This window comes from Labrus bergylta, chromosome 13 (assembly GCF_963930695.1).
Source record: "Labrus bergylta chromosome 13, fLabBer1.1, whole genome shotgun sequence".
In the NCBI taxonomy this organism is placed as follows: domain Eukaryota; kingdom Metazoa; phylum Chordata; class Actinopteri; order Labriformes; family Labridae; genus Labrus; species Labrus bergylta.
Window position 1 is genome coordinate 23924318 of NC_089207.1, and position 24408 is coordinate 23948725.

Sequence of the window (24408 nt, forward strand, 5' to 3'; positions counted from 1 at the left end):
CAGCCCATGGGACATGTGACAATAAGTCTTCCCCTGTGATTTGCCAATACATGGTGAAGCTCCATAGCATAACAACTTACTGCTTAACTACCAAACTGTAGGATTCTCCCGTCCTTAATAATAATAATAATACATTTTATTTAAAGGCGCCTTTCAAAACTCTCAAGGTCACCTTACAGAGCAGAGATAAAAACAACAATGTAACAACACAACGATAAAATTAACATTAAAAAACACAAATGTACAGGATGTAAAGGAGTTATGAGACCGGTTGGAGAATGATCAGACTGAATAAGCCAGTTTAAAAAGATGTGTTTTGAGATGAGATTTGAAAATGGAGAGAGTGTCGATATTACGGATTTGTGGTGGGAGGGAGTTCCAGAGGTCGGGGGCAGAGCGGCTGAAGGCCCTGGACCCCCATGGTGGACAGGCGGGCGGGTGGTGCAGTGAGTTGAATGGAAGAAGAAGAACCTGAGAGTGCGGGTAGATGTGTTGATGTGCAGGAGTTCAGAGAGGATAAACAAACGTCATCTCTAAAGAGCCGAAATGACCCGGGGATTATCATGTGAAATGACAGCCAGTAGCATTGAGATGTGACCTGCACCGGTAATAACTTTGTTGTTGCAGGTGTTGAGAAATGAGCACATCCCCCACAGTGTCTCAGAGCAAGAAGCACAGAGAACACAGATGACCCCATCAACACCTGAACACAGTATAAAATCCATGCTGTTTGACAGCACAGTTGAGTGATTCATAATTGATGTCTTGTGCTTATAAAAGTGTAAGTCTCACTCATAAAGCCGTGTCAATGCTGGATTCAAAAAGTTAAGTGATTTATCTGATGCAGGGGAACTTGAAAAGAGACTGCATAAACTGACTGGAGGAAGGAATACCTTGCCATTTTTGTGAGGCGCTGTGAATTAATGAAACACTTAATGGGAAAAGATTATTTTCTTCCATTCAGCAGAGCTTTGTTAAAAGACCAGGCAAACTCTGCACTTTGCATTAAAACAGACAGAATAAATGAAGTTTACAGAATGAGATGTTAAACCTTAAACCAGGTGTGAATTCCTCAGCATCTAATAAAAACATTGGTCATGTCTAGAGCTTGTCAAGACCATTGGATACAAACAGCTGATTGTGTATATACTGTAACAGAATTTGGTAAAAATTCAAACAATTCTGAAAATTCATTTTTATTGTTGATAAAAAGATAGAACTTGAAATGATCCGATTTTTCCAAAGAATAAGGTGAAATGAAACTCAGGAGAGAAGGAATACTCTTGGAAGAGCAAAAGGGATACTGTCATTTGGGTAGGAAATGTGTGGGAGTATTTGTGTATTTGACACAGAGACAGTGAGAGTGTGTGTTACACTGAGGGAGTCTCTCTGGACCAGCTGTTATAAGTGATGATTGTTTTGCTGCTGGTTTGAAAAGCTGCCAACAAGAACAAGGGAGGAAAGGCCACACAAAAGCCCTTCTTGTGTGTGCTGGAGGTCTTGTTATGAATGTGAACCATTGAGGACTGAAATCTAACACGTGAACTTCTCCTCCTCTCTCTTTCTCCATTTGCTCTCTCAACCACATTGTTTTTTTTTTTCCTCTTCTCCTCTTAGTTGAATGAAACCGCCAAGCAGCTGATGGAAATCGACAAGCCCACGTCAACTAACGCTCCAGGTCCCAGCTCCGAGCCAGCCCCATTGGGTCCTTGCACCCCTGGCCCCTCCCCAAGCGCCTCTCCGTCCAACGGGAACGGCTCTGGCCATCGAAGAGGTGAAGGGAAGAAGAACGCAAAGAAGAGGCATTCGTTCTCTGCGCTGTCTGTCAGTCAGAGGGCAGCCCAACTCAACAACAGACACAGCATGGAGATCTCCCACCCAGTCCTCATCAGCTCCTCTGACCCCAGAGCTGCTGCACGCATCCAGGTACACACACAGAAGCTCACACATACACACTGCAACAAGTATGAAATGTGGTCTTCAGATCCTTAACTTGAGTAAAAATAGAATTATTGTGAAACCAATAAATCAAATACTGAACATAAACAAAACCTGGTATAGATGCCGGTGCATTGTTGTAATAACTCCTCTAATAGACCCTTCCTCTTCTACAAGTGAGGGAGTGCAAGTGTATGATGTGAAGGGGAGCGGCTTTTATTGACTTTTTATTGAATTTCAGTTAAAGTACAAGTGTTGGACTTGTTGTCAGGCAGATACCTTTGTCATTAAATTATTTGTTTATCAATCAAATCAATCAATCATTATTTTTTTTTTAAAGATTTATTTTTGGGCTTTAATGGAGAGATAGGACAGTGGATAGACTCGAAAATCAGGGAGAGAGAGTGGGGAACGACATGTGGGAAAGAAGCCACAGGTGGGATGTGCCGCTTGAGACGACAGCCTCCATACATGGGGCGCGCGCACTAACCACTGCACCACCAGCGCCCCAATCAATCATTATTTGTATAGGGCCTATTCATAACAAGTGTTATCTGGAGACGCTTTACAAAAGAGCAGGTAAAATACCTCACTCTGATGCAGGAAGCTTTTCTCCTTTGTATTCCTTGCGTTCCTGTTGTCCCCTCTTCCTTGCCGCTGAGGTGGAGGTCGGAGCAGGCCGTGCATTTATGACTGCAGAGCAGCTTTTTACTGTTGGCTGTTGAAGTTGAAAACGGTTTAAACTCTTATTACTAACTTTCCATATGCAGTTCAAATACATGTATATTTGTCAAACCAGAGTTCACTGTGGACACTCCTTTCCACTGGATTTTGTAATATTTTTATGTCCCAATCCCCCACTCTGACTTTTCGATGTAAATAAAATCATTTCTCTTTTTGATAGCTGTAGACTGGAGACACATTGCTGTGATGTTTATTGCCTCTGCTTGCATTCACACCTGGGTTTAATGTGTTTTGAAATAACACCCTGGATGCATATTGAAAAGCTGGAAGTGCCGCCGCCACATATTGCAAGCAATGTTTTATCTTAAACAGAAAACTTCACTGAGCTTGTTTGTGTGTATCTTTATGTGTGTCTTTAGGATGCATCCCACCCGGGTCCCTCTCCCTCTTCGGCAGGGGTACTGGTGCCCCCTAAAGTGGCATCCATTACCTCTGAGCTGCTGGCCCATGCCAAGGTGCAGCTGCCACTCAACATGTGAGTATATCAGCTCACACACCTGAGACCTGGGTTTCTAGTCCCCTCTTCCAAACACCTGTTCTGCTCTTCAACACACTGGATTTGTTCGTGAGATCCATCACGATTTCAGATCCCGCCTCCTGGCAGCGTTAAAAATATTTCCTCTTTTGTGCCCAGAGTTATTGGCCATGTTCCACCACCTCTGCAACCACATTTACTCCTCCACCGGTCAAGGATGAAATTCCCCTCAGGAAGGAAAAATATAGTCACACACTGTTCACTCAGTTGTGAGATGTTTACAAGCATGCAGCAGTACAGCCGTACGGCTTTTACTATACACTTTCTTTTTACAAAGTGTTTCATAGAGATGAGCCTTAGGAAACAATTCACCACCATCAGTACAATAACATACTTTGTATATACTAACAAGTGCAGCATTTGATGTACCTTGAATTTAGATCTTTCATTCTGACTATTTTTCATGTTTTCAGGGACTTTTCTCTTTTTGATGGTGGAAACACTTTTTGCTTTATGAGGGCAAAGGCATCTGTCTGTCCCTATTGTCTGAACATTCTTAATTCTCATATCACAATATGACTCTCATTTTAACACAAAGTAAGATTAAACAGGCTTTGGTTGTAAGCTTTGCTGTTGGCCCTTATAACGTTATAGTTTGTTCATTTCTTAAATGGATTTAAAGCCAAAAAAAAAAAGCACACACACAAACATAATGATGTTTTTTGTGGAAATGCAACCTCACTTGTCAGATCCAGATGGCTGGTGAGTTGCCAATGCTGAGAAAGACTGTTCTAAAAGTGTACCTCCTAATTAATCTAGCTGGTTACTGCCAGAAAGATACAGGTATCAAGGTGAGTGTGTGTTTGTGCCTTTTTTTCACATCTACCTTGTGAGGACCAATTCATTTAAGACCTTGTGAGTGAGGACAATTTTGGATATTTTTGGAAAGAGGGGACATTCGGTCATCTTACTTCTTTCAAGGTTAGAATTAGAGTTATGGTTTAGGAAAGAGGCTCGGGAATGTAATACACCAGGGAGGCTTTATAAGTGTACAGCACATTTGTGTACTGGTGTGTGTGCTTGTCAATGTTTGTGTGTGTGTCAGTGTGTGTGGTGTGTGTGCGCTATTTACTATTAACTGGTGTAATTTCCTGCAGGATGTGAGTGAAATACAGCAACATTGTCAGCTTTAATGATATCACCTTACAAGGCACACACGTGCACACAAACACACACACACATACATACACACTGGACACACACACACAAGGGCTCAGACACACATACACACTCAACAGACATGCACACATGTCCGGAGTGGGTTTGTTCCACTGATGAGGTCGGACATTTCCATCTTGACCTGGCAACTATTCCTGTTGCCATGGGGAGACGGGGAGACAGTCCCCACACTGTTACCATGGCAACGGGGGGAGGCAGCACGTATAGGGCTTGTTTGCTCTGTGGTCTTATCGTCTTCTGTCTGCCACAACATACGACGAATGTCTCCAAGTGACAGGACCAGAAACTCATTTATATGTTAACACAGATACACTTTACAGCGATAAATACAAAAACATATTCAGATTTACCGAAAGGCTTCATACATTTGTCATGTACCTGTAAGTAGGAAATGTAGTTACACAGAGACACACCAACCCATTCACACACGATGGGATGAACGACCTACGGTAGCGCTCTGTCTTGCAGGGTGGGTGTCTGAGTCTGCTGCTGAAGGAGATGCTCAGGGCCCCCACAGTGTCATACAGGGGGTGAGAGGGGTTGTCCATGATGGATGTCAGCTTCACTAACATCCTCCTCTCACCCACCTCCTCTACAGAGTTCAGAGGAACTTTGTCTCCTTTGTCTTGCTGGCGTTGAGCTGAAGGTGGTTGAGCTCACTCCAGTCGACAAAGTCCATGATGACCTGCCTGTACTCCTGTTCGCTCCCCTTAGACACACACCCCACAATGGCCGTGTCATCGGAGAACTTCTGCAGGTGGCAGCTCCCAGAGTTGTAGCAGAAGTCTGAGGTGTACAGGGTGTAGAGAAAAGAAATGAAGAAATGAAGAGCCACACTAATATTCCCAAGGGTCTTTACTTGTTCATAAATAGCAGTTCACTATATTGTAAGAGAATGGATGTTTGATAGCTTACCTGCAAAGTAAAGGAAAATTATTATTACGATATTTACTGTATCTTTTAGAACTTAGCTTGCCTTATCTTATCTTAAAATTGTTAATGCATTCGAATTAAAAATAATATGCCTTAGTATGTCTAAATGCATTTAGACATACGGTAATTGAACCAGACAAGCATGTCTTTGGACCGTGCAAGGAAGCTGCAGTACCAAAAGAGAACCCACATGCACTGGAAAAACATGCAAACTTCACATAGAAACGTCCCCTGTTTAAAAGAGATTCAAATTAGGAACTGTGTTGGTGTGAGGCAACTGCGCTGACCACTGCACCACCGTGCATCCTTGAAAAACAATCCTGTTTTACAAAGTGTAGTGTAAAGCTAGTCTCACAACACACAATGAAAATGTGAATTACTTACATTAATAGAGAAACAGCATTCACATTTATAGTCTTCCTCCCACCTCTTCCCTGTTATATTTCATGAAAAGCTGACATTAAGAACAGATATAACTGAAAATAGATGGCAGAAAGGAGGAGGACCAACCTGCCACACCAACCACAGTTTCTCTCTTTGACCCTACAAAGATCGTTTGTGGATCAAAATATTGTTTGATTGACTAATAAAGGAGCTGTAGACCATGGACAGTATGTAGACTTGTTTCCCTCGGTTCTCTGCAGTGTACAGCCCAACTAACTTTTTTTTAAGTGGAGTAGTCTGATGAGATCGTTTCTGCTTGTTTCTGTGAGAGTGTCAGAGGAACGTGTCATGAATTTTCCTCAGTCATTTTTATACCAAAGGAGTAATTTGTCTTCCGATGCAAAAGAGCAGTAATATTTGTAATTCCCTTCTCCCTTTTAAACTCTGACAGGAACTTTTTTTCTTGTTTTTCCGAGGATTCATTTGCTTATTTTTTATGCATTAGTTTGCTTGTTCATTTATTTGCATTGTGCATTTCTAATTGCTTTGCTTCGACTTCTGAATAATACATTCCAGAGTTAATCCACATTAGAAAGAAGTGATACTTGGTGAGCAGTCAAAATTTCCTGCAGGCTTGAATTGATTTAATATTCAACTCTTTTTTTTTTTGTTGTTGCCTGTCTCTTTGTTCCCCAGATATCTGGCTCTATACGCCTACAAGCCCCAGAAGGCTGACGAGCTTGAACTAAGGAAAGGGGAGATGTATCGGGTGACAGAGAAGTGTCAAGACGGATGGTTCAAAGGAACCTCATTGAGAACTGCTGCCTCCGGGGTCTTTCCAGGGAACTACGTCACCCCGGTGTCCAGGTCAGTGAGCTCAGGCTTAGGCACCAGGAAACGTGTCATTGTAGCAGTTATATTAGCTTTTTCGTAGCTTGATGAAGCTTATAGTGCATTGTCTTCAATAGCTGAAGATGGAAAAGTGACAAATGAGTTTTCTTCTGTAACATAACTCATCTCTAACTGCTACAGTTGTGCAGTAAATGTAAGAAATACAGCCTGGTGGTGATAGTGATTAGACGGCATGTTGGAACGAGTGAGTTCCTAAGCTGATTTCGTAGCTGCTATTTCAAATCCATGCTCCGCTTTTTATTCAGTGCAACCTATTTGTCACATGAACCCAGCAGTTCAATACAATCAGACTCTAATTTGGTCCTCACACAGGCGGTGATGGGTATTTCACAATCTTTGCAATTGACGTTGTAATCTTCTGTGGTCAAGTCTTGGCTACAACTAAACCTTGAATGCACATCAGATGGAGCAGAGTGATTCTCCTTCACTTTTTTTGTCATGTGATTGCACGCACATTTCAATGCACTATAAAGGTACAAGCAAAAAGCAGTTTTTCAGATCTTAAGTTGACAGAGGTTCAGGGTTATGCTTTCATCTGTCAAAATTACTCTTGATCACACTAGAAAGTATACCATTCATATTCTGAGATGCCAGTGCCAGGAAAAAACTGAGTTGCTCTGGACAAAGCAAAACAAAAAGACACACTTCAGTTGTTTGATTGAAATCCTTTTTTGTCTAATCAGGGATTTGTCAGAAATAATTGAGAATCTTTTAAAAACTGGAATGACGAAAAGCATTCTCCACCAAAAAGACAAAAGGGGATGCTAAATTAACTAAATTTCAATAGCCATGACTGGGCTGCATTGTCTTAAAGTTGCCGGTATCGTCTCCAGATCGAGTCATTCGGCATATCAAAGCATGTGAAGACATAGTTAATGCATTATGATGGGGCAATCTGACTTCAGAAGACAGTTAACATTTTAGTCACTCATGAAAAATAGCCACATTCTGTTGCAGCTAGGTAAGTCATTAAACGTCTTTAATTCTCAGGCAGTAATGGTCAGCTTAAAATACTCGTATGGACTTGAGTTGCGGTGTGTGGCAATATCTGGATCAAATTGTGCAGTAAAAAAAACATATTTGTCTGAGTAGTCATAGATGCCTCTGTGTAGTCGTGAGCGCAGTGAGCTGGATGGGCTCATGTAGTTTTGCATGGGAGGCGGGGGCGGATCCAGGGTCTGGCCTGGGCCCCATTTGAAATTGAATGTGTCAAATCTGCTTTGTTGCAATAGACTGGATCACATTTTGAGTATTTTACAATTTTAAAAGTAAGTACAGGTATTTTAAATATGTAATTATTTTTTCTTTTATCATATCTGCAGTGATTAGTCACAAATATTTTTATTTTATGATTGATTGACATTACTCGTTTTATTTTGAAAAGCAATGCATGTGTTACCCATTTACCCATTGGATGGAGGCCTGGGTACAACATCCATGCCATCAGATGAAGTCAGAGGACGCACACACTCGCTATCTGCTACCCTCAGACGAATTGGTGCCATTGAGGTGTTAAAGATCAATCCTTTTTGGAATTTAGTTTTTTTTATTTTGATTTAGGAGAATCATGTATCAAACACAGTTATAGTGTTTTGCATGAAGAACAGCAGATAGCAAAGTAACTGTGAATTATAGCAAATATGCACCCTATATTTTATTTTATTCATTGTGCTTTATAGTGTTATTACAATATTAAACAATGTTATTGCACAAGCCTAATGCTATTTAAGATTTTAAAAAAACAGTTAGTTAATACTTTCCCTGTCTTTTTTATGTTTGCTGACCAGCAAAGAGTATATCATTATTATCACTCTCATCATAATCATCATCATCTCTACAGTTACTTGTGGCAGCCTGAACTATGTCGTTGATAGCTGTTAAAACCACATGAAACAAAATAAACTGAGTGTGCTGAGATCATATTTGGCAATTTAATTACTCGCATTATTCCTTTATGTGTGATAACATTTGTAGTGCCTGTTCAGCTAATCTGTATTCTGCTCCATAATGCAGACAAAGAAAAGGAAAGAGAAGAAGAAAATGAAAGAAAGAGAGAATTATTATAATAGCAAGAGAAAAAAAATAGAAAGGCATAAATGAGGGGAAGAAAGATAATGAGAAGATGAAGAGCAAGATATGGATAAACAGATGAAGGGTGAGGCAAAAAGAGAAATGAGCCAGGAGAAGGGGGGGGGGGGCATAGGGTAAAATATTCAATATGATGGAGAAAGAAAAGGTGAAAAGAGTAAAAAAAAAAAAAAAAAAAGACAGAGAAATATGTGAAGAAATAGAAAATAAAAGAGTATTGAAAAAGACTTTGGCAGAGTGGGGAGGAGGGAGAGAGACAGGGAAATCAAAATATAGAAAATGATACAAAGAGATGAGAAGGCTTGAAAAACAGCAGGTGTCCCTCTCTAGTGGATATGAATGGCCGCTTCACATTCTGCAGTTATGCAATTTGATCAAGAAAGAGAGAGAGAGAGAGAGAGAGTCAGAGAGAGAGAGAGAGAGAACGAGAGAGGAAGGCAGGATGGGCGAGTAATCAAATGAGAGGCAATTTGTTATTTTTACGCGAGCGCGCTCTGTCCTCCTCCACCCCCCCCCCTTGTCTGCAGTGCAGCTTAGAAATTTCTCAAAATGTTAATGAGAGGCTGCCAAAGATGCACACACCTACGCACACACACACACACACACACACACACACACACACACCTACGCGCACACACACGCGCACACAAACACACACACACACACACACACACCTACGCACACATACACACACCTACGCACACACACACACACACATACACACACATACACACACACACATACACACACACACACACACACACACACACACACACACACACACACACACACATACACGTACATTGTCATTTATATGAGCACAGAATGGCAAATGACATTTTCATGTCATTCTCATGGAAATTCAAGTAAAATATTTTAATATCAGAGATTTATTTTTATACGATAATTAAAGACGTATATGGAATTTGTTAAGAATCATACGAGAACTCTAAGAATGAAAAGTTGATTGTCTCCCCTTGTGAAATTAAATAAAGTAGCCAAAAATGTTTTAATAAGCGACTATAAGCTTTTGAGTTATTGAGTCCATCATGGGAGACGCATAACTTTAGAGCATGTGTACTTTGTCTAAAAGAGAATCTAAAAAGAGACAATCTGTGAATAGCATCCCTGTTTCTATAAGTACACACACACACATATACACACGGAGAGAGAACCATAACTCTGTATGTGTGTGACAGGAAAGTCAATGGGCAGCCATAAGAGTGTGAATACCGTTGAGTCAATAATGTTCAGCTCACTGTTCTGCCATTCAGCACTCTGCAGACAAACCTGAGCAGCCTGAAGCTCCATATATGCTACACTGGGACACCGTGTCGTGCTGATCCACAGACCAGATAATAGCAGTGAAATCACTCACTCTGACAGAAGATAATAGCACCATGTGTAGCTCCTGCTCTGCTATTATGGACTAAATACTGGCTTTTAAGACTTTGTACTAAGCAAGAGTAAGAACCTACAACTACATCACCATCATTTTCAGGCTTTACTCAGGCACTGTGTTGCTTTGAGCTTTATAGTAACATGATGACAACTGGATAAGAAGGTATAATTGTAACCATGTTTACAAGCATACTTTAGTTTCTGAACATGCTAAAATGAAAGAGCTTAAACACATATAACATCCAAAGGCTGATTTGAATGTTAGACGTTTAGTTGTACATGGAAGCTTTGGACAGATTCTAAATTTGACCTGAAGACGGGACAAAATAAAAGGTAAATGGGATCACTAGACTTATTACAGTGGGCAAATGAGTTTCTTTAATAAATCTTATGGCAGTCTTTATCCATCTTATTGAGATTCTTCAGTGTTTGCTTAAAGGTTCTATCAAAATGACAGACCTGGCAACCATTGAGCCACTCTGACTAAAACTCCTTCATTGGTTTCTATATGTTCACTGTTTAAGACGTGTATGTTTTTCTTTAAGAAAGTGAATATTAACAAATGTTATTGTATGATTGGACTTTTAATGACTGATTTCTTGGTCTCCTCTCTCCCCTGCAGGGCTCCTTTTGGAGTCAATTCATCTCGGGGTTTGTCCAGTCCAGTGGCTGGAGGAGGAGGAGGGGGAGGTGGATGCAGTCAAGTGGGGAGTAAAATCCCCGACCCTTCATCCCCTGGTTCCCCGGGGCCTTCTTCGTCCCGTCCCTCCACGCCGCTGATAAACTCAGCCAACTCTGTTAACTCCACCAGTCCTGCCTCCTCGCCGCAATCTGCCGCCGCCCAGCTGAAGAACTGCCTGCGCTCCAGTCAGCACACGGTTAACCAGGCACGCACCTCAATGCAGCTGGGTAAGCAGAAATGTTGACACACAATGTAAGCATAATGTGCTTTAACCATTAAGCATTTCACACTGGAGTCACTCATTAAACATTCAGGAATGCCTCTTTTTGTCCCATTATAATCAGTTTATTGATCACTACCAATCACATGTCCACTGATTATCATACATTAGCATCATGGCATCGAACCAAGTTACATTGGAAAGTTCAAGATTTATAATCATCTGACCAAAGGGGTTTCTCTTCAGAGAAATGTTGAACAAGTTTGAAGGTAGTGTATATATTAAGCATGTGCCTGTCTTTGGTACTTTTCCAACTTCATGCTGCAATATCACACCCTGCAGTACACTGTCCACCAGCCTACAGGCTTAAAGAAGCAGAGTCCAGCTCCTTTGTGACCATGCAGAATTTTAGCCCCTTAGTCCCTGATTAAAGAATAATTGAATATCGATCCGTCATTAATTCAAGTAGCCTGTAAAAAATATTGTCGGTTTCTGCACACAACTGCCTCCTTTAAACTCCAGTTTCCTCATTGTTGTTATTCATGTGTAAAAAGAAAGTATACAAGAGTGAGACTAAATTGAGAAAAGAGAAATGTGAGTTTCAGTTGGTGGCAGTCACATGCTGCACATGTTTATGGAGTATGAGAATCTGGCTACTTTAGGTAATTACATTAATTAATTAAACAGGACGCCCTGTGCAATTCCTCTAGTATCCTAAACAAGGATTTATTTGCTGATGACATATATCTATTCTCACCAAACAGTAATCTCAATCCTCTTTAATACAACCTAAATCAGGAACTGATTAGATTGGATACTTGGCTGATGTGCCGAAGGTTTCCCTGAGAAATACAATAATCAGCGTGATTTTTCTCTCAAGTAGAAATGGAAATAATTTTGAACTTTTTCTATCAGAATCCTTCTTTTATAGAGTCTGAAGCCCACTGAATTCCTGAAGGTACATATTGATTGAGTCAATGATTGATTTGAGACTTTAAGGGCCACATTGGTCAGCTAGTGAAAAATGGGTTGTTTCTCAAGTGTAACGTTTCGTTGTTGTTGTTGTTGTTTTTAAACTCAAAGAATTTTTAACCCTATATCTTATTGGACAGATTTGAAGAAGTTGTTGTACTTTTCTTTCAATTTCACTGCCCTACTGACCCTGTTTGCCACAGCTTGATTCTTCTGAAGCTTTCTGAATGTGATGTCTTTCATTGTGCTTGTATACGTACAAACTTGTAACAAATGAGGAGGCGCCTCTGAGCAATTTCAGGCATTCAAAGTCATGACATGCGTCGCTGTCAAAAATCACCTGACAACACCTCCTTCCAATTAGTTGTCTATTTAGGCTGCAAGATTTCCGTTCTCTCTCTCTCTGCTATTTCTTTGCCAGTTCAGACCTGCAGCAGTACTGCACTCTCTCTCAGCCCCTCCACCACTATAGACAGCATCCACCTGTAGGCTCCGACTGGGGGGTTTAACATATCATCCCATCACTCCTCAAATTTCTGCATGGAAATTAAAACTGCGAGGAGTGATTAGGTCGGAGCCTAATGGAATCAAACAGCTTAAGGCAGCAGTTTCACCAAAATATGCAACAGCCCATAAATACTCTTATCAACTAGGGGTTCAAATTGCAGTTTGTCCACATTTATTGTATCCTGCCTAGTATAGATGCTTGGTAATATGTAGCTATATCTAAAGCTAATGTAAAGTTTAAATCCATTCACTTTTTCAAATCTCAATATCTGTGATTAAACAGTTTATTTTAAGTAGTTTATGCTTTCTTATATCATTTGATTTTGCTTCATATTTTAACTGTTTTCTATGTTTTATGAAAAGAAACTAGCTAGCTAACTCATTTCATGCTCTTTGCCTTTTAAAGGTAGGAGACTCGGTACGGAGCTGATAGTCAGTGAAAGGAGAGATGATAATAGAGGATGACATGCATCGCAGACTGGGACTTTGCAATTATATTGTCAGCTTGTTAAATCCATTTAGGCCCCCAGGATGGTTCTCACCTGCTGCTTGTCTTTGGACTGTTGGGACAAAACACAAACAAAACAGAGCGCAAATCCAACAGAAGGAAGCGAGAGGTCTGATGTATTCTTCTCATACACTCTGTTCTTCCCCTCTGCACTATATGAGCCTTCAGAATCATCCCTGGAAATAGCCACTAATGCACAGTTGTTACAAGAATATACTGTAAGTCACAGGAGGATAATTAACATACATACATTAAAGCTCTAAGAGCGCTGTTCACTCAGAGGTAGTGCTTCTGCCTACCATGCAAACACTTCTTCTACACAACTCTCACCAACACACACATACACACACACACACACACACATGCACACTTGTGTCGTTGCAAGGTCTAGATTATATCAGCCTTGTTCTGCACTCAGAGTCTATTCATCTCTCTAGAACCCCTCTCCATCTTTCCCTTTGCACTTTTTCTTTCTCCTTGTGAGAAAATAATGGTGAAGGTTTCTTAAGGGAGGCTGTAGAGTACACACTGTGAGAACACTGCCAAGAATAACACTCAAACACACACGCAGACATGATTGTGCTCTCCCACGTACATATACACAGAAGGGAACACACTCGCTCCCAATCGCACAGCTGAATGACATCACTGTGCTTTTTGTTTTATGGAGGCGTAATGACAGAGCTTTATGCCTCTCTCTCCAACTCTTTCCTTTTTTGTTACTCTCTCGCCCTCTCTCTCTCTCCCTCTGTCTTTCTTTCTCTCTGTCTCTCTCTCTCTCACACACACACACAAACACACACACACACACACACACACAGATACACACAACAGACATACATCTGGTCTCCATTACAAAGTAAAATATGTGCATAGTTTAGGCGTTTAGTGGTTTCCTCACATGACCAGCGCTGCTCTCAATGGGTTTTTGCCTAAGTACTGCAGTGGAGAAGAGCAGGTGGCTAGCAACCCTGTGTGTCTGTGTGTGTTTACATGAGTGCATTGTGTAAGTGTGGGTGTGTATTTTTGTGTACTTTAATCCTCATGAGCTTCAAATGTCCTCATACGGATGAAAGGCTGGGAAAAGTGCTCCGAACTCAGGACTTTTGAACCAGTGTTTTTGGTCTACAGGGGACTGGGGAGTTCTTTGGTTCCTATTTTTGTTTTAGTCGGACAACAATGTGCAAATGAGTTGAATAGAAGATTCCTCAACACCACTCTTTTACACAACTGATAAAAACTGCATTTTGCTTTCCAGTATATCAGAGAGGGTATGACATTGGTACAAAGTTGGCTGGTTGGCTGTTTGAGTTAGATTTCCTAAATATTGCCATGCTCCCTCAGGGGACACTGTGACTGATGGCTACACTGCTCTCACAGTTTTAGTAACACACACATGTGTTTGTGTTTTTTTCAGTCCACAGTCCTCCTGCTGGAAGCCCAGAGCGCCCCACGTCAGCCATCTCCCCCCTGCGTCCTCAGAGCTCCTCCCCTTCGCGCTGCTCGGGCCAATCAGGTCGCCCACTCTCAATGGTCTCTCCAGGACCCAGCTTGGGGCCCTCACCCCTCTCCTCCCCTGCCTCGCGGCCCCTCCTCCCTCTCTCCTCCCCACTCTCCTGCCTCACGCCTCCTAACGTGTCAGCGGTGCTCCTCAACGGGGATCCAGCCAGTCCCCTGCAGTCGCCTTCGCCGGGTCCCTCCCACGCCCCCAACCAGGGCGCCCTCGCGCCAAAAGCAGAGAAGGTAAGCCTCATTCTCGTGGATATTCTTGGCTTGTGTAAATATATGCAACAGCATTCTACAAAAATACTCCAAAAGTGTGCTGTAGAAACAGCTCTCCGCTGCAGCCGACACTTTTCTACCAAAGAATAATTGGATCTCCTGCTATTATGCAACTTTTATTGTTTTCTCCATATGCATAATGAAGAGCTGAATACAGTAACTTCATATTTAATTTAGAGGGGATTATAGGATATCACTTGCCTGAGTACAACAAGACTAGACAGACTGAGGGAAAACTTGTTCCAGACAATGAAATATATGATCACAGAGTAAGTCTTTGAATACTGACAAGTGCAACATGTTGTAAGTGCTGTGTTTGTGGGGGAAGTCTGACATGTCATTAACACATATGACATCAATGATGTGTACATATCAATACAGATAAGACAACTAAACAGCCAATAAATGCCATTAAAAGAATGCACACCCTTCTGACTTTGGTTGATAATAATTTTCAACATTGATTTATTCCTTTAGTCAATAAAATGTACCAGTGTTATAGTCAAGACCTCAATACCAGAGACCAGGTCATGACTGATAGCACAGTGTGCCAAGACCAAGACAAGAATAAGACATAAAGGGGTCGAGATCGAGTCAAATCCAAGATCATTATGTGAATAAGAAATCATCATGAGTGTGAACAAAATAAAAGAGTTTTCTCTGTTTTAATTTAAGTTTGCTTTTAAATCAACATATCAGCAACAAACAAAGTCTGACCATTTCACTGTTGTGTTTTCAAACCACCATAAGACACATTTATAGTTTTACAAAGAGGAACATATGAAGTGACCTTTCACAGCAGGTGTTTAATTCTTAAAACTTAATTAATTGTGAACAACTAAACTTATCACTGACGGTTTTACTGACATCTTTGGTCCCAAACATACCGATACACAAAGCCTCTTCTGGTGTCCTCTCCAGCCAACCCTGGAGGGTTAAGGCTGTTACAGAGGAAAAAAAAATCACAATGTACCATAAATGAATATAATATATTTGCTGCATTTAGAGAGGGACATTTTCCTTCTAATCACTGTTAGGATGTGGACATGTAAATCAGTTGTGGTCTTGACGGGTCGTGCTGTACTTGCATGATTCTCCACATTGTGGAACATCAAAGTTCTATTCTGTTCTGTTCTAAATCCTGAGTCCCCTTCATCTAAGACTGAGACTAAACCAAATATGTGTTTAATTCTGAGTCTGAGACCTCCACAAGTGGTCTTAGTCTACTCTTGAGTACCACAACACTACCAGAGAATTAGATTTTTGTGAACTGTTTCTTTAAAACTTTTAGATCAACAGTGATGCTGGTTTAGCTCAGTCCATAGAGCAGGCATCACACAGGCAAAGTCCTCGACACATTGGCTGCCGGCTCCACTCCCGGCCTGCAACCATTCAGTGCATGTCATCCCCACTCTCTCTTCCCTGGATTTCCTGTCTCTTGTCCTATAATAAAGGCAAAGGGACTAAAAAAGAATCTTTTATAAAAAGTTAGATAATATATTAATGAATTATCTCACTTTTTTTCCGACAATAATCCATCAATTGACTTACTGATAAACAGTCATTTTAAATGTGTCCATCATTGATGATGAAAATATGTTCCAGGCAGATGTTTGATTCCTGAAGTATCGATCATCCTGTAAAGAAAACTCACTTTATATATTTGATAAGTTTAAAACTACATCTGGCAAAAAAAAGGAGCTTTGTCCTCTAGATTTAACATAACTTACAAAGGTGCAATAAGCTGTATGTTTGTGTGTGTGTGAGTGTGTGTGTGCGTGCGTGCGTTCGTGCGTTTGTGTGTGTGTGTGCGTGCGCGCGTGCGTGCGTGCGTGCGTTTGTGTGTGCGTGTATGTGTGTGTGCCTCTCTGTATTTGTATTTGCCTCATGTGTTTTGCTAGTAGTCCTCTTCAACCTCAGTTTATGTCACTTGTACATGCTGCTGGCTCTAGTGCTGAGCTCCATCCTGTATGCTGTGGGATCCGGGATGTTAAAGCTGTGGATGTTAAAATCAGCCTGCACTGACAGTGAAGGATGGCACGGAAAGCTCGCATCTGTCTCAGCTCCATTTGTTTCACTGTTGGCTCCACTGTCTGGGACAGCTAATCTATGGCTAGCTGACAAACAGCTCATTGACTATGGAACAGCAGGCAGCAGCCTTGTTTACATCATCACACTCTAAAAGATAGCTTAAACTCATATTTAAGATGACTCACATAGTGAATATATCTCGTGAAAGTTGGAATAACACAGTGACATTACTCTTGTGCGAGGTCATTCGTTTTGTGTCTCTGCTCCCAAATAAGGTAAACAACTTTATTTAAGTTGATTCTTAAACAATGGTTCTACTTTGTTTTAGAATGATTTTTGTCATCTGTCTATACATTGTATGTATCAGACTGCCTTGCTCAGCCCTAAATAAGCTGCTTTTTTTATCTGGATTTGGATGTATTTGTAGCATCCATTCATTATCTTAATGCTGCTGTTAATCTTTAGAAGCTTTTATGTGATCACAGGGTTTCAACTCCATTTGTATAGCACCAATTCATAACAAATGTTATCTCAAGACGCGCTTCAAAATGGGTATAATTTGCAGGCAGGATTTCTCCTTTGTATTCCTCGTGTTCCTGTTGTCTACACTTCCTTGCTGCTGAGGTGGAGGTCGGAGCAGGCCGTGCATGAATGAGGACGGCGGTGGTTGTTGTGGGGACGACACAGTCGGATGGTGGTGGCTGAGCGTCAGGGACGTCGGGTGGTGGTAGTGCCAGATCAACCTCGCTGTAGGTTGGGGGAGCTCCGTCTAGCCGAGAGCCTGGCTTCTGCTGCTGGGACAAGGCCTGGGCTTCTAGTAACGGAAGAGGGGGCAAGGAGGTCCCAACAACTGTCAGACCCAGTCCCAAAAAGCAGTTTCATCATTTGAGTCCTTGAAGAAAAAAAGAAAAAAAAGCTATGGGTCTATTCACATCACATCTGTGTGAGTTGTAGCTTGGCGGAGCAGGAGCCTCAGTCTTAACAGAGGAAGTGATGAAGCAGCTATCATAACTGTCGTGCAGACACATTTCGGGTAATCTCTGTTCGACACACTGTCACACTGTCAGTATTGTGGACACATATCATGTTGGACAATGAGATGTGTTTTTAGACTGCTTCAAGGAACTATGCAAGGCAGAGCAACTGCCAACTAAACGGCTGTCAGAAATGCTTGCAGAATTTCAGTCGGTCTGTAAACCGTATAATGGTTTAGTAAGAGGCATGGAGCTCAACATAGACCTGATATTGCGCTTTTGCTTTACTCTATGGAATTTTGTTTTTAAGGTTATAGACTTTTAAGGTTTTCATTTTTTCATTGAATTGCTTGAAAGTACACTGACTGAACTGAACCAGGATTTGTCAGTTTTTCATTCTCAGATTTTTCTCACTTTTTACTTCTTCTGTTTTTTTTTCACATCATTTACCTTAAAAGCATCCAAAGAGTTCTGAGCGTGGGTGAGTTAATGAGAGTAATTACCTTGGTGGGTGCACAGAACCTGGTGTCCTGAACATCTTTCCTCTCAATACCCCAGAATTTAAATACCCATGCACTCACTCTGAAGTTCAACACCTGCTTTTATCCTCAACTTATCCTTGGCACTAATTATTCTGAGATGTGATTTTAATTTGTACATCCAAGCAATTTCTTGTGTATGGATGATAAAACATTTTAACATATCCACACAAAAGAAAATATGTTTCTAAAGTGAGCAGTTTGTATTTGAACAGAGATGGAGAAGCAAAACTTGACAGGTTCAGTTCATTATCTGGATCCTGCCGTTGGCTGCAGAGCAAGGCATTCCACTAGTGTTAAGTCAGAAGTAAAGTCCTTTTTACAGATGAAAAAATTAGTGTACGGTGCCATCTTGTGGTTGGAACAAAAACAGCACACTGGATTGTATAAAGGCGCGCACACACACACACACACACACACACACACACACACACACACACACACACTCGCAGGAGGCAGATTAAGCCTTTAAGCCTGCAGATGAAAGAAGAGAGGGAGTGATAATTCACTTTTTCTGCCGCTTTCAGTCCCACCTCCATCCTTCCCTCTGTCTTCTCTATCCTTGTGCTCTCTCTGTCCCCACACATAATATTATTCTCCATCCTTGTCTCATTGTGTCTGCCCTCCCTTTTACCTCTCTCCCTTTTCATACCCTTTCCCTTCCTCCTCTTTCCCCCTCTTCTCCGTCCTTCCATTTTCTACCCTTCTATTCATCTTTGTTTTGCTCTCCATCTTCTCCTCGTTCAGCATGATTAAAATTCCAAAAAGCTTTATTTGCATGGCAGAACGAGACGCAGCGGAACATTTGAAGTGTGTGTGTGCGTGTGTGTGTGTTTCAGTGCCAAAGCATTATTAGATTCAGGTAAACATGATTTATGTTTTTTGGGCAAACGCTTTAACAAAAAGGTCTGCACCTTCTTACATCCTGTGAGAAATGATGAAGAACCGGTTTCCTGGGCGATGCATATATCTCCAAAGAACTGGTATTTAGAGTGCAAGAGCAATTAAAGCTGTTTGTTTTCTATATACCGTGTCTGCTGAGTCAGTGTGTTTATGCAGCGTCTTGCTTTGTAAGCACTTTTTTTTCCTGCACTGTGTGACATGTATGCTAACAAGGTTCATCAGGGCCATGTATTGTTTCGTGTCCTTATTTGAATTGTTGGATTTTTTTTTATCAGAAATTGCAACAGCTTTATGTCACTCTTCAATGGTCGACGTGACGATGATGAAAATGATTGTTAAAGTGTTGTTGTGTAAAACATTCCATTTCCTGTTGTAGTCTGTCAAATAGCCAAAAGACATGTTTTTACTTTAAGTCAGAAAATGGTTACATTTTACAAGTTTTTTTTCACCTTAACTTTATCTATCTCTTATAGTGTTCGCTTTTCATCCTTTTTTTTTTCTATTAATTGATACATCTAAACTTTGCTGGTTCCAGAGCGTGATCCAAGTTGTACTGGGCCTCCTCTGTGAGAAAACTTCCTGCAGTGTTGTGTTTCTCCCGAGGTCTGCATGTTCCCCTGACAGATCATTTCTTTGATCAGCCCCATGTTTTCTGACAACTTCTGCTTCTTAAAGCAGTCGCGGAGCACAGGCGGGTTTACTCCAACCCTGGTGCTGTAGTCGGCAGTATTACCGAGCCATCTGCAAAGGCTTGCATATTTGGTGTGACAGCCGGGTCTACCTACCTACCGCAGGAGCGAGTCAGCAGCACCGGCTGTCAGCAGAAAAAACAAGTGATAAAGAAATAGGTATATCTGAGATTTAAAAAATACAGTCTAAAGGATTTTAATGTCATGATTATTCCAAGATAAACTCAGTGTTGGTTCTGACATTGTTAAGGTGCTGTACAATATTCAGTGCATCACATATGTTCTGTGGCACATTTAATAACAGATATTTGAAGAGGGAGAAGAAGATGGAGAGGACGACAAAGATGAATAGAAGCATAGAAAATGCTTAGCTGGAGGAGAGGAGGTGGAGGAGGAGGACAGGGTATGAAAAAGGAACTGAGGTAAAAGGGAGGTCAGGCACAAAGAGATAAAGATAGCTCTAAAAAAACAACACAGAAAAGAAGTCATTAACTTTCAATTAAACGCATCCTTGATTCACTCTTTAAAGGTCGTAAGTCTTGCACTGCAACTGTGATTCACAAAGAAGATTAGAGGTTCAGGTGAAGACGATAAACATGTGACTCTGTGGTTTGTTAAGGAGGCACCTTATACACATATTCAAATCTGTTTAGATTTTTACATTTGTTGCTGGTAATGCATATGCTCTGGTTGCTATCTGCCATGTTAGCTGCAGTTTTATCATTATAAAGTTACACATTTCAGTTTTAAATCAGCTTCTTTTTTATACATCTCTCAGAAGCAAAAGGTTTAATTTCTACGTTTATTTGATAACTCTCGATAAATGACGTGGTCAGAGTTTAGCCGGGTCTCTATTCATTCTGATGTCACCTGCCCCTCTCTCTGATCCTTTGCATTCGTACACTACCTTTATTTTTTTTAGAAGCATCTTCTTTTCCTTCTCGTTTCCTTTCTCTTTTTAGTCCTTATTTAACAGAAATGGGTGCATTCAGAATTTTTTTTTTTTTTTTTTTTTTTTAACTTCCATGTATGCAACCCCATGCTGTTGCTATGACAACTGTCCGTCATAGCCGTGCAAAGACAGTGTTTTAATGGCAAATGAATGTTTAAGAAATCCAATGTTTCATCCAGCAGCCCACGTATCACAGAAACAGATGGCTCAGGCAGAGACGGAGCCGATATGGAGGCTTCATGCACCCACAAAAAAAAAATAAAAATGTAATTATGCTCAGGCATGCTCAGTATTGATCCATGTCTTCATGACTGTACAATCATGCCAAGCAGCAGACAACACAAAGCTGTTTTGTCCTCCTGGAGTCACATAGAGTCCGACTGAATGGGAGGCATTGTGCAGCGCTTGTGTTATAAACTTCGAATCAAAAATCTGTGAATGTGGCCTTACACGTGGCATTTAGAAACACTCTCACTGGAATCAATAGTCTATTTCAATGGCCATCACAGTGACTGCAGGTGTATTCAGTTTGAAGGATCGTTACTAACCACTCGGCACATTGTGACGAGCAGCCATTCACACTATAAACCCTCTGTTATCCATTCTTCTCTGAGATCTTTGAGTAATTACTGTTCACATCCCCGTTCTTTCCTCCTTTCTGAGCTGTGATCGAAGGACAGACAGGAGAAGAATCAAGATGCCAGCTTCCTTTTTTTATTTAATTATATGTGATGACTCATGACTGACTTTGAACTGCTTGTTCCGCTCAATAGCACATATGACAACAGCATGTTTCAAATCTAAACTAACCATCTACTAGCTCCAGTTCTGCACTTGGCTGCAGACATGAGAGTGGTATGAATCTTATTGTCTAATTTATTTTGAGGAAGGGTAAAGGCATTTGAACTATTACTTCAGAAGGACTAAATCAGATTCAATGTGCAGTAGACAACTCCCTGATGTCCCTCAAAACTTATCGAGAAGGGGTTGAATGTTAAATGGTAAATGGGATTGAGCTTGTCTTTACTACTCAAAGCGCTTTTACACCGCAGGTCACGCCCATTCACACACTGATGGCAGAGGCTGCTATGAAAAGTGACCATCAGAGGTAACTAATCCCATTCATACACATTCATACACCACAGACGAAGCAGTGGGAGCAACATGTGGTTAAGTGTCTTGCCCATGGACACATTGGTCATGTAGCTGCAGGAGACCAACTCTAGACACATATATATGTACCCTTATATCCCCTCTTACAAGCCACATCTGCCCCATGTATGGAGGCTAACAGTCCTCCTAACATGGGGTGCTAGAAAAGTGAAGACGTATTCCTGAGGATGTTTTCTTTCCCTTTACAACAAGGTGTTCTTACTTTCACCTTGTTGTACTTTCTGCTATAATATTTCTATTACTTGTTTTATTCCATGTGTCTTTCTGTGTGATATTCAGAGTCAACAGGAAAATGATTTTGTGTTTTTTTCTTAAATTGTTTTTGATGAACGTGCAGGGAGTTTATTCATGCTCTTGTGTTCTCTGTATAGAGAAGGAAAATGCCATATTCTGAGACTGTTTACAGACCTTTTTATTACTATGTTGTCACTTTCAAGATAGACCTTATGAAACCCATATTTATATCTCACCAGCATCTCTGGTATTTGTCGTCTTGTTCCTCCCCCTCTCTGACCTTATCATCTTCTTCCCTTTACTTCTTTCACCTTTCTCCCTACCCTCTCCCCCTCCCCCGTCCGTCTTCAGAAAGAGAGAAAAGCAGCCGGTTTATTGAAGCTCCTGTCGGGGGCGGCAGCAAAAAAGAAACCTCGATCACCTCCCTCCTCCCCGCCAACCCACGACCCCTCACTGATCGGTCACTGCCCTGCGGCCACCGACCCTGCCCACCATCCTCACCACCATCACCACCATGCCCGCTCAGGTTCCTGTCCCATGGCGGCCCATGGGCGAGCAGGCTCCTGTCCAATTGAGAGCGAGATGGGAGGGGCCATCGGGCTGGAGCCACTGCACCGGAAGTCCGGGTCTCTGGACACCAACTTCCCCTTGTCCCCTCCACCAACACGCGCCTGCAAACCTTTGATGGTCCTCCGGCCTGAACCAAAACCCCTGTCCAGAGAGCGGTGGGCACACACACTCAACCACACAGACAGAAATAAGACACATGTTGCATCAATTCCTTAGCAAAAAATGTCCTCACAAATGTGTTCATAAAGGTGTCTTATATGAAAAGATTTAAATTCAACTCCTGTAGGAAAATCTGTGAGAGCTGCTCAAAGTCGGGGTACCTGGAACCTTATTGGTGAAAAATTGAAATTGTTAACCTCTGCCTTATGTAACTTGTGAGGGGTCAAACTAGGGTTTTTTTCAGGATTCTGAATCCTTTGTTAACATTTGTTTTGCACAAAACCAACTCCTTAGTGAAAAACAGCCACGCCCACTTATACATGTACATTTAAAAGTAGCTTTATTTGTTAATTTCAATAGCTCAAATACTAACTTAGAAAATGATACTGCTCCACATTGTCAAATGTCTCAAAACGAAAACGAAAGTGATGTGTAAAAAAATCCCATAAGTGTAAGTTTTCACACACTGTAAGTACAACAATGTACAGTAGGTGTCTGCTGCTCCCGATGAATAAAAATTCACACAGACAATTCTACAACTACACAATTCATTTAGCAAACGCTTTTATCCAAAGTAACGCACCTGTTTATCACATTTTGTATGTCCACTCAGTCCTACAGCTTATACAAGATTACTTATAATAGTCACCTACCTGACTTCCTTTAGTTCACTTCCCTGGGGTGCGCTAGAATTGTCTTTTTGTCTGAGGAAGGTTCCTAACTGAGTAAAAGAGAAGCATTTAAGTGGCGGCCATGATAAGAGCCGTTCTCTAAAAGCTAAGGAAAGGTGCGTCAATGCTTCCTTTATAACCTTCTTTAGCATAGGATACACTGGACCATCCTTTACCAAAGGAGATGAGATATGCCGTCCCACATTTCCTTGCGGTCGCAACAGTAAACACAGAGTGTCGCGCGTCCGACCGTTCATGAAAATGAACGATGATCGTAGAGGGACGCAGGTCATGTAAGAGACATTTTTAGCCAGATTAAGTTTTATTCAACATATTTCATTCACTTAAGAATGCTTTGTGCAGTAAGTTGTACATCTGTATGCTTAAAACATTATGTATATGTATATCTTTCATAAATGTAATAATTAATTTCATACAATCATACTTAGGTTATTTTGGATGAATGTTGATTTATGAGTGGACAGGAAGGTGATGGTTTCACTTTTGTTACTCGTAGCCTGGAGAGCAAAAAAAGAGGTTGCAATGGAGTCAGAATCCTGAAAAAACCCTAGTTTGACCCCTCACAAGTTACCTTAGGCAGAGGTTAACATTCTCAATTTTTCACCAATAAGGTTCCAGGTTGCCCAACTTTGAGCAGCTCACACAGATTTGTTTCTACTGGATGGATTTAAATCATTTTACATGTGTTATAACTCACCTTTATGAAC

The 24408-nt window shown here is 41.2% G+C and overlaps 1 protein-coding gene across 3 annotated transcripts in view; it reads left to right on the forward strand.

Moving 5' to 3' along the window:
• LOC109985386 (E3 ubiquitin-protein ligase SH3RF3) overlaps positions 1-24408 on the forward strand; it is a 106635-nt gene that overhangs the window by 77528 nt on the left and 4699 nt on the right. For 2 of the 3 annotated variants that reach the window (XM_020635695.3, XM_065961816.1), the window contains 6 exons: positions 1618-1926; positions 3042-3157; positions 6410-6580; positions 10737-11023; positions 14421-14746; positions 22632-23005. In XM_020635695.3, coding sequence (XP_020491351.2) covers positions 1618-1926; positions 3042-3157; positions 6410-6580; positions 10737-11023; positions 14421-14746; positions 22632-23005 — 1583 coding nt within the window. The remainder of the gene's footprint in view (positions 1-1617; positions 1927-3041; positions 3158-6409; positions 6581-10736; positions 11024-14420; positions 14747-22631; positions 23006-24408) is intronic. The other variant, XM_065961817.1, reaches the window with a different exon arrangement.